Source organism: Xenopus laevis, chromosome 7S, assembly GCF_017654675.1.
Source record: "Xenopus laevis strain J_2021 chromosome 7S, Xenopus_laevis_v10.1, whole genome shotgun sequence".
Lineage (NCBI taxonomy): Eukaryota > Metazoa > Chordata > Amphibia > Anura > Pipidae > Xenopus > Xenopus laevis.
The window spans coordinates 105773698-105786551 of record NC_054384.1 but is presented as its reverse complement, the minus strand read 5'-3'; the positions used below and the strand labels follow the sequence as shown (position 1 = coordinate 105786551).

Here is a 12854-nt window from a genome sequence, read left to right as displayed (position 1 = left end):
TAGGGATGGGTGAATTTTTTCACCTTGTTTCGCCAAAAAAACGACGCCCATTGACTTGTAAGGCAACATTTCGCCGGCGGCGAATTTTTGGCGAAACAAAACGGGTCAAATCCGCCCATCCCTATCTCTGAGGCAAATTGGAGAGGCTTCAGATGGTTTTTTTTTTGTATTTTTTGCATTGCTCTGGATCAACTAGCAGTTAGGCAGGTTATATACAGTATAGACATAAAAACTGGCTTCAGTTGATAATAACCCTGATAAAATGTTAAAATGGTCATTAGGTAAATAATAATTACCTTTCTACTCAGTATTTTCTGAGTCAGTCCCAAAGCAAATACTATCTGTTTTTCTAAATGCCATTATTAGCTGAATGAAGCAGTAGACAATGACTATCACCAGGCAGATGCTTCCCTCACAACCAGCCTTGTGTAGCAATAATTTTTGTGTAGCAGTTTTTCTGTGAGATACACTACTGAGTAATACTCATTCAACTCAGTCCTAAATATTATAACCAAAGGAAATATCCAGAAGCATATACTGTACAGTGCATTTTCCTTTGCTTTTCTCTGGATTAGCTAGCAGTTAGGTAGGTTTTAGACATACAAAAAGTTGTCAATGGACATGTTTTTTTTAGCCTAAGTTGTTATGGTACTCACTATGCTGCAATGTTACTACACTAACTGGCATGATTCAGGGGCTGCTGCGGTTCGAGTGAATTTTCGAAGTTAAAAAAGTTCGAATTTCAAAGTAATTTTTTGAATACTTCGATATTCAAAGTCGAAGGATTTCAATTAGATGGTCGAATTTCTGAGTTTTTTTAACTTCGAAATTCGACCCTTAGTAAATCTGCCCCTTAAAGTTACCAGAGGCGGCTTTTTGCAGCCCTTGGTAACTGGCTGCTCCGTGCCACCTGAGGCAAGATTCTCATCTTGCCTCATGACACTAAAAAACCTAAAATCGGTTAGATATACAAACCAACAATATCTATTTATACAGTGTTGTCTTCCTGAATTTCTGTGGGGTCAGTTCTCTCTCTGAATGTGTTTTCCAGAAGGAATGGAATTGACTTTCTTAAAATCTGTTTATAGTTCCGGCCAATGAAGACATAGATTATTGGATTGAGACAACTGTTGAAAAAAGCCAAGCATTCGGAAAGTGGATAAAGTTGCTCTGCACCTGGCCACTCAGTATTAGAATTTACCAAAGTAATAATGGGCACCAAATAATAAAGAACCCAGCAGAAGAAAAAGCAAAGGACAGTTGTAATCAAAATTTTGAAGGTTTGACCAGACCCAAGGATTCGGCTGTTTTTTCTCAACTTGAAAGCAATGAGCCCATAGCAAATAACAATGATGAAAAAGGGGATCGGGAAGGCGCACACAAATTCAGTAACAATTGCTGCTTCATCTATAAGGTCTACAGTTTCATAATCAAGCTCGGTTAAATTTGTCCAGGGAGTTTTACTGTCGATACAATAAAAAATAGAATCATCATTTGAAGTATCACTAAAAATAAAGTATGGAGAGCTTAGAGCAATGGATAAAATCCAAATGATTACTAGTTGTGAAAATTCTCTGCATATTGATGTAAATTCAAATCTATTTGCCGGGTAAATTATCTTCAGAAAATATTTGCCATGAACACGAGAACAAATTATCACCAAAAAGTATTTCTCCAGGTTCAGGTAGGCAAACAATCATTATAAAAATAATATCCAATATCTCTAGAGAAGTTTCCCTACTACTATTATATGGGGAAAATCACTGGCAAATATTCACAAAGAATTTACACCAGGAGAAAAATCATCACATTTCTCACATAAGCATATTTAACGATTTTTAGTAGATATGCAATGTATTGGGAAAATGCAACAAACTCAAAACTCTAAACCTTTAATTTTTCCAGAATTTATTAGACCCTGAGGTTGTTAAAGTTCAAATAGAAAAAGTACTCCAACTCAGACCTGCCGTGTTTATGTAGAAGTCAAAGGGAGAAGTCTCGAAGATATCCTGATCTGCACTGGGTTTCAAGCAATAATCCAAAGGTTTCATGGTTTTCGGGTAAAAATCTGAAATCCATACGATTCAAATTTTTACAATTTTTTAGAGATTTTCTCGGAAAAACGTAATGATAAATAAGGGGGAAAAAACCTGTAGCTTTCAGAAAATAACGTGATATTTTCGTTTTTTGATATATAACCCCTGAATCTATGTTTTGTGGATAAAACACTTTAGTGCCATAAAACATTGATTCTGCTGTGCCCATAAAAACTTCCAAAGCACTGCAAAACATTTAAATACCAATTTTGACCACCAATCTCTCAAACTCTCAGATAATATATATATATATGATGCTTATATTTTTGTATGTAAGAATATGTAGGGCATATGAGCTGTAAAATTCAATACAAAAGTTTCAAGAACATGGCACTCCACCACAGGTTAACTGCTAAATAGTGTTTTATTGCCGAACAACACAACTGTTTCGAGCTTGTGAGGCTCTTTGTCAAGTGTGGTGCTGTAAAGTGCAAGCTTTGAGCCGATTGTCAAAAAAAGGTTATCAAAGGATTTCAGTTTGGTAGTTTGACATTAAAAAGACATACTTTATTTACTCCAAAAATAAGCGCATGCAGGGTGTTAGCCAGAGTGTCAGCTATTTTTTATAAAAATTCATATGCACTATAATTATTTGGATTCTCTACATGGCACATAGTTTGGAAATCCTATATATACTGGACATCAAACTGTTCAGAAGGCCCCTGGTATTCATATTTATGATTTTGTTATTTGTTACTTTATGACATGGTGAGATAAAATGCTGCAAACGACAAGCTTTAAAGTGAGTTTTTACAAAAAAATTTGGAATAGCAGAAATACATATTTACCCATTTTTAACTACCTACCTTAACAATCTTTGCTCATTTAAGAGTATCACATTTAGATTTAGTATGAATAAATTAAAAAAAAAGAATACAGGTATGGGACCTGTTATCCAGAATGCTCGGGACCTGGGGTTTTCCGGATAACGGATCTTTCCGTAATTTGGGTCTTCTAGTCTACTAGTAATTCATTTAAACATTAAATAAACCCAATAGGCTGTTTTGCCTCCAATAAGGATTAATTATATTTTAGTTGGGATCAAGTACAGGCTACTGTTTTATTATTACACAGAAAAAGGAAATCATTTTTAAAAATTTGGATTATTTGGATAAAATGGAGTCTATGGGAGACAGCCATTCCGTAATTCGGAGTTTTCTGGATATCGGGTTTCCATATAAGGGATCCTATACCTGTACAAGTGGTCACCATATTTTGACATTTTGAACAAAAGTGATAGAGATAATATTTTTCATTTGAGGTTTCACTATTAATTTAAAGAATATTTTTTGTAGTCATGGTAGTGCTTTTGTTTTATTTTTCTTCCTTTGAAGATTTATTCATGTTGCCTTTTTTGGTATTATTAATAATTATTGATTGTATGGTTGTATTACTAGTATTGACCAGTAAAACCTGCATTTAACCTATACTCACTGGCTTATATAATAAGATCTTGCACATCTCTACTGTTTTATGTAATTGCGGTGACTAAGTATTATGAGTTCCAATAAAAATGATTGAAAAATGAAGAATGTTCATTTTTCAAAGCTATATGGTTTTCTGAGAAATCTACTGTTAAAGGAAATGTCCACCCTTGCAATTTAAAGCATTTGATTTTTGAAGAGATGCCTTGAAGATTTGCTAGTGCTCTGAGCTTTTGAGCTAATACGAGTCAGATCTACTTGGTACTGGCACATCCCGGAGACGTAAGGCTTAACAAATCTGATCTATTGTTATGTATAAATATGTTTCTGGTATATATATATAATTCTTTTATCAACATATTTTTTCTTCCAACAAAAAGTTTTTCTTAATAATGTACTGAATATGAGCTAGTTTTGTGAATTACATTTTTATTGAGTGATGTCCTTTTAAAGGTTGAATTTACCAGCAATTTTAATTCACATCTTTCTATTCTTTAACTCCATGTGTAAATGCACTGAATCTCCATGTGGAATTCCTTAGGACAGTGTGAGCCTCTGAAATGAGAATAAATTACACAAAAAATGGGACTGCACTGGGCAAATCCATTATGGAAAAATACCTTGGAGTCCTTGTAGATAATAAACTTGTCTGTAGCAAGCAATGCCAGTCAGCAGCATCAAGGGCAAATAAGGTCTTGAGTTGTATTAAATGGGGCATAGAGTCACGGGAGGAGGGGGTCATTCTTCCACTGTATAGAGCACTGGTAAGGCCCCATCTAGAATATGCCGTACAGTTTTGGTCTCCATCACTCAAACAGGACATTATTGTATTAGAGAGGGTACAGAGAAGGGCAACTAAGCTGGTAAAGGGAAAATCTTAGCTATGAGGAAAGACTGGCCAAATTGGGGATGTTCACGCTGGAGAAGAGGCGCTTAAGGGGTGATATGATAACTATGTATAAATATATAAGGGGATCATATAATAATCTCTCTAATGATTTATTTACCAGTAGGTCTTTCCAGCTGACACAAGGTCACCCATTCCGATTAGAAGAAAAGAGGTTCCGCCTAAATATTGGGAAGGGGTTTGTTACAGTGAGAGCTGTGAAGATGTGGAATTGTCTCCCTGAATCAGTGGTACAGGCTGATACATTAGATAGGTATAAGGAAGGGTCGGATGCTTTATTCACCAGTAGCTCCTCCCAGCAGACAGGAGGGAGCCAATGAGATTAGAGGAGGGAAAGGGGTGTTACAGGGAGAGCTGGGAAGTGAATCAGGGGTACAGGCTGATACATTAGATAGGTATAAGAAGGGGTTGGATGGTGTTTAGCAAGTGAGGGAATACAGGGATATGGGAGATAGCTCATAGTACAAGTTGATCCAGGGACTGGTCCCATTGCCATTTTGGAGTCCGGAAGGAATTTTTTCCCCCTCTGAGGCAAATTGATGAGGCTTCAGATGGGTTTTTTTTGCCTTCCTCTGGATCAACTGGCAGGCAGATTAAAAAAAAACAAAAAAAACCTAAAAGGTTGAACTTGATGGACGTGTGTCTTTTTTCAACCTTACTTACTGTGTTACTATGTTACTATGTAATAATAAAATGGTAATATTCACTTCAAGATCTGGGAGTGTGTCCATTTCCCTTCTTTGATATTTAGTATGGATTTAAAACCAGACAGAAGCTATGACTACATGTGAGTGCACTGCAAAATTTTGAATAATTTGTCAAATTTACAGGCCTATAATTCCCAGATTGAGATCCTAATGCTTTATATAATTTACCTCGACTTTCACACAATCCATTGCTACCATACTAAATGATAGGAAGTCAGAGAAAACAAACAGTGTTTTTACTAAAACTTCATAGATTTATGAAGTTAACAAGTTCTGTTTGAGTAGGGAATTTTTTCTGTTTCTAGTTCCAGGCGATTTAAGTCTAGTTGCTTACAGAACATGGAACACACACATCAGTTAAGAGTTCACAATTGCATTTTAGACTAGATAAATACAGATTTAGGAGGACATTTGTACTGTAGAAGACAAAGTTAATTCAATCAGATACATTTTGTGATCAAATACAAGTCCAGAATATTTTCTGTATGGGCAAATCCCACTATATATGGATATAAGAACCTTCCTGTCTATCGTTTCTCAAAAAATTGATTACTATGGACAAACTATGGACAAATAATTCATTTAGAGGGCATTTTAGTAGCTTAATGTGCAAAATGTCTTAATATATAGTGTGACAGGGTGTTGTCTTAGAGGAAAATGCATTAAAGTGCATTATATCTGTTGCAAATAAATACTCAGCACAGGGAGGGTTAATATTCCCTCTCAGCAATGTAATTACCGTATATACTCGTGTATAAAGCCGACCCGTGTATAAGCGAGGTACCTAATTTACCTAAGAAAACTGGAAAAATTTATTGACTCGTGTATAAGCCTAGGGGTGAGAAACTGGTACTATTTTTGCTTTATGCCATGTGTTTACTGACCACAGGCTAGATTACAAAAAAACGAAAATGATTTAAGGAAGGCACTCATCAAAAATTAATTTTTATATTTGTACTTTAAAGGCATTTAGCTGTAGGGATCATGAACTGCTGTGCTTTCCCCCATATGAACAAGGAAATCCTTGTATGGGTAGCAATAGTAGCAATAGCAGGTGAAAAGTTTGCTCCAGTTTTGGTAACCCTCAGCAACCCCTGATGGGTGTATGGATGTATTATTTATGTGTGGGACGTGCATGTACGGACATAAACTAGATTTGCTACATAAGCAAATGTCCTTATAAGCGTTTATATACAGATGTGTTCCCTTCATGACATCATGCCTGTTACGCTACGATGCTGTGAGCGCTATACACCTATGTGCGTGTATGTGGAGTGTTTACAGACGTTGCTACGCGGGGCCGGTCTCACCTTCTCGCACAGGGTGCGCACTTGGCTCTCGTTGAGTTGCTTGAAGTCATTCAGCTGCTCGATCCACTGGTCCAGCTCTTTAGTAAACGTCTTGTCCTCCATACCAGAACCTTCCCTACAACCACACTATCCCACGGCAACACACACTACAAACACAAACAATTCCGCACTGTGCTGATCAGTTTGTTCCCCCTCCTCTCTGCCCCCGCTCCTGTCACACATTCACTGACACGGCCTACGCCTCTCGCAATACTGTAATGCGCACACATTGCAAAAAGGGGAAGGGCTGAGGAGTACTGTGTGACGAGAGCTTAGAGGGGAGGGGCTGAGGAAGCCACGAGCGGGGAGAAGTAACGGGCAGCATGGAGGAGTCACTACACACACTGAGTAAGCGTCAACCTTTTTAGCTGACCCGCGTATAAGCCGAGGTAGAGTTTTTCAGCACATTTTTGGGTGCTGAAAAACTCGGCTTATACGCGAGTATATACGGTAAATGGCAGTTGAGAGAGGAGCTACCTAGGAAAGGTAAAAGGGCTGTGTTACCACACCTAAAGGCTCTCCAGATACCTCCTAAAGTCGAGGGAAGTGGGTGCTGCTGGGAGAGACTTTGCCTGGCAAAAGGGGTCTTGCTGCCAGCAACAGTGAGGCAGAGGCTGGTGAGACTAAATCCCTGGAGAGTAGAAGGAACTGGCAGAGGCTGGTGAGTCTGAGTCCCAGGAGGGGAAGCCAGCAGGGCTGCGTGAGAAGCCCAAAGGCTCTGAAGTTCCAGAGGGTGAGAGTTTCCCTTGATGGTGAGCGACCAGAGGGGAGGAGAATGAACACTGAATGTTTTGTTTTGAAGTTGTTGAATTGCACCCTAAACACTTTTCTGTTGCCTTTTGTTGGGAATGCCCAGTGCTTAATAAAGCTGTATTTTGTCCGAAGCCTTGGTGTCCCTGTCTCTAAGCTCCAAATCCTATGCTACCTGCCTACCAAACACTAATTCCCCCATAAAAGTGCATGTGCAGGGCAGTGGCATGTCACAATAGATAATAGCTTGAGTGCAGAGGACCTCTTGTATTTGTATGTATGATTTTTGTGGTCACAGCCTCATTGAAGCTCGTTTAATGTTTTTAAAAATTAGTGGTGACCACAACTTTACCTTGTTTGTTATAGTTTATACAGGAGCAGTGGCCAAGTGAGTTCAGGTAAAACTTAGTCCCTGTGTTAAATGTATAATAAAGCAACAGCATTCTTAATGAGTCAGATATATGTTGAGAGTAGGACTGGCCAGACCAGGGATGACTTTGACATAGTCGACCATCTTGAATATTTTGCAATATATGGACAAACAATCCCTGTTTTGTTTAAAGGGGAAGACTTTTTTAGTAGCTTAAATAGACACTAAACCCAACTATAAAGTTGTCCCACTAGTTCTCTACAGAAGTTGAAAAACATAATTACACATGGAAACCAATTCACCAATGACAATTCAACTGACCAAAAACATAATTACAGATGCAGGAGAATTGATCAGTGAGAATGCTGATTGTCAACCATCTTGCTATTATCTTACATACAGAGATTATTGTGCCATTTAAGAGTCATTATATTACACTGGAATCAGACATGGGGCGAACAGACTAATTCAGTGCTGGGAAACTGTGCTTAAAGGGCATGTAAAGGCAAAAAAATAAAATCCCATTTTTACTTTCTTTAATGAAAAAGAAACCTATCTACAATATACTTTAATTAAAAAATGTGTACCGTTTTTATGAGAAACCTGACTATGTGCAGTGAAATTCTCCCTTCATTTACTGCTGTGGAAAGGAATTGTCAGACAGTCTCTAACTGCTGAGCAGGGAAACAATCATACTTATGAACAGCAGGGGGAGCCCCCGCCTTACTTCCCAGCCATGCAGAACTCAAGCCGCTTTGTTTATGACGATCCCTAAGCAGCCCAGACCACACTGAGCATGTGCACAGTCTTAGTCTTGCAAAGATGTATAACAAAGTTACAAGATGGTGACCCCCTGTGGCCAACTTTGAAAGCATAAATCATTTGTTTGATTAGGCTTGTGGTGAAGTAAGTTCATGTTTAAATTTAGTATACAGAATTTCTAGCCTTATTCTATTGTAGACTTTACATGCCCTTTAAAGGGGATGTTCACCCTTCAAGTTAACTTTTAGTATGTTCTAGAATAGTCAATTTTAAGCAACTTTTTAATTGGTCTTCATTATTTATTTTTTATTGTTCTTTAATTATGTGCTTTCCTCTTCTGACTCTTTCCCGCTTTCAAAGGGGGTCACTGACCCATCTAAACACAAAAGCTCTGTAAGGCTACAAATGTATTGTTAATGCAACTTTGTATTACTAATCTTTCTATTCAGGCCTCACCTATTCATATTCCAGTCTCTTATTCATATTAATGCATGGTTATTAGGGTAAATTGAACCCTAGCCACCAGATTGCTGACATTACAAAATGGAGAGCTGCTGAATAAAAAGCTAAATAACTCAAAGACCACAAATAATACAAAATTAAAACCAATTGCAAATTGTCTTAGAATTTCACTCTTTACATCTTACTTTAAAAAGTTGATTTAAAGGTGAACAACCCCTTTAAAGCTTTCAACTCTAAATGCAGGAACAAAGAACCTGGATTCAAATTTACACAGATCAGCTGGGATTCTCATTGGAGGATTATTTTGCATTTCAATGCTGCCATGGGCCCTGGAGATCTGAGCAATGTTGAGCAATATTGCTTTAAGAATACAACCCTGTATTCTTAAAGCAATATGCTGGACTATAATGTTGTTGGGGGCATGGTTATTACAGTTCCGGAATGTGCTTTCAAGAAGTACAAGAAGACATAGACCTTTTTTTAATGTCTTTCTTTGCACCAAAAAGATACATACAAAATTGAATGAAACTTGCCATAACAGTCATAAGTAGGGTTACTTGTGAAAAATGAAGTAGGCCTTCACTCACATTCTTCGACCCACCCCAATAATCAGGAAGGGATTGCATGGTGTTTAGCAAGTGAGGGAATACAGGGATATGGGAGATAGCTCATAGTACAAGTTGATCCAGGGACTGGTCCCATTGCCATCTTCAGGAAGGAATTTTTTCCTCTCTGAGGCAAATTGGAGAGACTTCAGACTGATTGGTTTTGCCTTCCTCTGGATCAACTGGCAGGTAGGCAGGTTATTTATAGACATAAAAGTTTAAACTTTTTTCAACCTATCTTACTATGTTACTATGGATGCTAAGTTTAAAATAGTTTTTTAAAAAGAAAATGTTCCTCTTCATAGGTGCATTGCATGACTGCATAGCAAGGGCTGCATCTGACAGTTTGTATCAGTGTCGGAGCACAGACTGCTTGCTTCTAAACTGGCTTCAAATATAACAATATTACCCCTTTGATTTAAATATTGAACCTGATAAAATGTTCATTATGTAAATGATAGTTCCCTTTCTACTCAGTATTTTCTGAGTCAGTCCCAAAGCAAAGAATATCTGTTTTTCTAAATAGCATTATTAGCTGAATGAAGCAGTAAATGATCACTAGGCAGATGTTTCCCTCACAACCAGCCTTGTGTAGTGATACTGTTTGTGCAGCAGTTTTTCTGCAGTTTTTCTATCAACTCAGTCGCAAATATCATAACCAAAGGAAATATCCAGAAGCATATACAGTGCATTTTCCTTTGCTTTCCTCTGGATCAGCTAGCAGTTAGGCAGTTTTTAGATATAAAGTCAATGGACATGTCTTTTTCAACCACTGTGTTACTCACTGTGTTACAACGTTACTACACAAAAATTGATTTGATATACAAAACCACAATATCTACTTATACAGTGTCGTCTTCCTGAGTTTCTGTGGGTTCAGTTCTCTCTCTGAATGTGCTTTCCAGAAGGAATGGAATTGACTTTCTTAAAATCTGTTTATAGTTCCGACCAATGAAGACATAGATTATTGGATTGAGACAACTGTTGAAGAAAGCCAAGCATTCGGAAAGTGGATAAAGAAAGTCTGAACCAGGCCAATCAGTATTAGAATTTACCAAAGTAATAATGGGCACCAAATAATAAAGAACCCAGCAGAAGAAAAAGCAAAGGACAGTTGTAATTAAAATTTTGAAGGTTTGACCAGACCCAAGGATTCGGCTGTTTCTTCTCACCTTGAAAGCAATGAGCCCATAGCAAATAACAATGATGAAAAAGGGGATCAGGAAGGCGCACACAAATTCAGTAACAGACGCTGCTTCATCTATAAGGTCTACAGTTTCATAATCAAGCTCGGTTAAATTTGTCCAGGGCGTTTTACTGTTGATACAATAAAAAATAGAATCATCATTTAAGGTATCACTAAAAATAAAGTATGGAGAGCTTAGCACAATGGATAAAAACCAAATGATTACTGAGATGATTGCTGCTAACCTGGAACTTCTGTGGCTTTTTGACCATATTGGGTACAGAACACAGATACAGCGATCAATACTGATTACAGTTAAAAATAATACACTTGTATACATATTTATGTATTTGGTGAAAGAACTGATCTTGCACAATATCCAATCTAATGGCTGGGCAACCCACTGTTCCACAACAAAAAGTCTCAAGGGCAGAAACAGGCAGAAAGAGAAATCTGCAATCGCAAGGTTGAGAACCCAAGTTGTAGTCATTGTCTTTTGCATTTTGAATCCAGTAATCCAGATGACCAGTCCATTGCCCACAATTCCTAAAATGCTTGTAATGATGAAACATGTTATGTACATGACTTCTCCATAGTCAATCCCTTCCTCATGTCCCTTCCTCCTGTTTCCATCAGTGGAAAAATCGGTGATGTTACGGGAAGGAGTGTGATGCTCCATTTCAAATGATGACCTGCTTAAAGCAATTTGGAGACTAAATGTTGAAATATTAGGGTAAGCACTTTAGGGTAAATTTAGCCAGCCTGTCTGAATATAACACAATTCACATTTATGTCAATCAGAAATGTTTTTTCACTGCCCTGCATATAGAACCCTAAATTGCAAGTCTTTGTGCTCCTGAATGAAATAGATGAATACAGCACTGTAATGGGGGGAATGGTGTCCCCCATGCCTACCTTTCCTTGCTCATCGGTTGTAGTTGACTTCTAATTTGACTTCATATTTAAAGTATATTGAAAATTATTTCTTAAAAAACACAAATGATATAACTAATCATATAGCAAATATGTCTAAAGCCAATACAGGTATGGGACCTGTTATCCAGAATGCTTGGAACCTGTGGTTTTCTGGATAACGGGTCTTTTCGTAATTTGGATCTTCATACCTTAAGTCTACTAGAAAATCATGTAAACATTAAATAAACCCAATAGGCTGGTTCTGCTTCCAATAAGGGTCATTTATATATTAGTTGGGATCAAGTACAAGGTACTGTTTTATTATTACACAGAAAAAGTAATATTTTTTTACAATTTGGATTATTTGATTATAATGGAGTCTATGGAGCTTTTTGGATAACGTGTTTACGGATAACGGATCACATACCCATATACCCAATATAAATAAAAAAAATTTTGGTGAACACCATCAAATAATACTTTTACTGGATGCACAAAAGGACTGATTTGCTTATCCTCCATATATTAAATAAAAATGTGTTATGCTAACATTAATGTACTTCCCCTACCCTAGTGGTTTTTAAAATGTTTTGAGAGAGCCATTGTTGAGGCAAGTGTGGGGCAGGGGATGGAGGGCCCCCAGAGCATGAGTGACTATAAAAACTTGACAGAGCATTGGGCCATATTCAATAAAGAATGAATGTTTAATTTTGGAGCATTTTCACCAAGAATATTAATTCACTACAACATCTGCAATTTACAACAACTTTTGACGATTTAATTTCTCATTTGTGAAAAACCTCTGCATATTGATGTAAATTCAAATCTATTTGCCAGGCAAATTATCTTCAGAAAATATTTGCCATGAACACAAGAGCAAATTTTCACCAAAAGGAATTTCTCCAGGTTCAGTTAGGTGAACAGTCATTTTAAAAATAATATCCAACATATGTAATTTTATTACATGGCAAAAATTCTCTAGAGAAGTTTCCATACTACTATTATATGGGGAAAATCACTCTAAATCAAGGCATGAATATTTTTTAGTCTTGTTGACTTTGCAGTTAATTTCTGATGTTTTTGGAAGATGCCACTGCAAAAGCAGATAATTCAGCAGCTCTTACTATACAAGGTACACCGTGTATAGAACACTGAGGGGGTTATTTATTAAAGTCCAAATGGCAAAAACTCCAAAAATTCGAGTTTTTTTTACTATAAAATCCAAATTTTTAGTGGGAAAAAAACCTTGATTTTTTTCAGAATTTATTAAACCCCGAGGGTGTTAAAGTCCGAATAAAAAAGTACTCCAACTCAGACCTGC

At 37.1% G+C, this 12854-nt stretch overlaps 1 protein-coding gene across 1 annotated transcript; it reads right to left on the bottom strand.

Moving 5' to 3' along the window:
• Nucleotides 1-9657: 9657 nt before the first annotated feature.
• On the bottom strand, nt 9658-11533 carry LOC121396177 (chemokine-like receptor 1). Its single transcript, XM_041570741.1, has one exon. The coding sequence runs from the start codon at nt 11295-11297 to the stop codon at nt 10275-10277; it is 1023 nt and encodes a 340-aa protein (XP_041426675.1). The 5' UTR covers nt 11298-11533; the 3' UTR covers nt 9658-10274.
• Between the last annotated feature and the right edge of the window lie 1321 nt (nt 11534-12854).

What these genes read in the sequence shown, in the direction of transcription:
- LOC121396177 (XM_041570741.1), bottom strand. Translation starts at nt 11,297, where the DNA reads ATGGAGCATCACACTCCTTCCCGTAACATCACCGATTTTTCCACTGAT.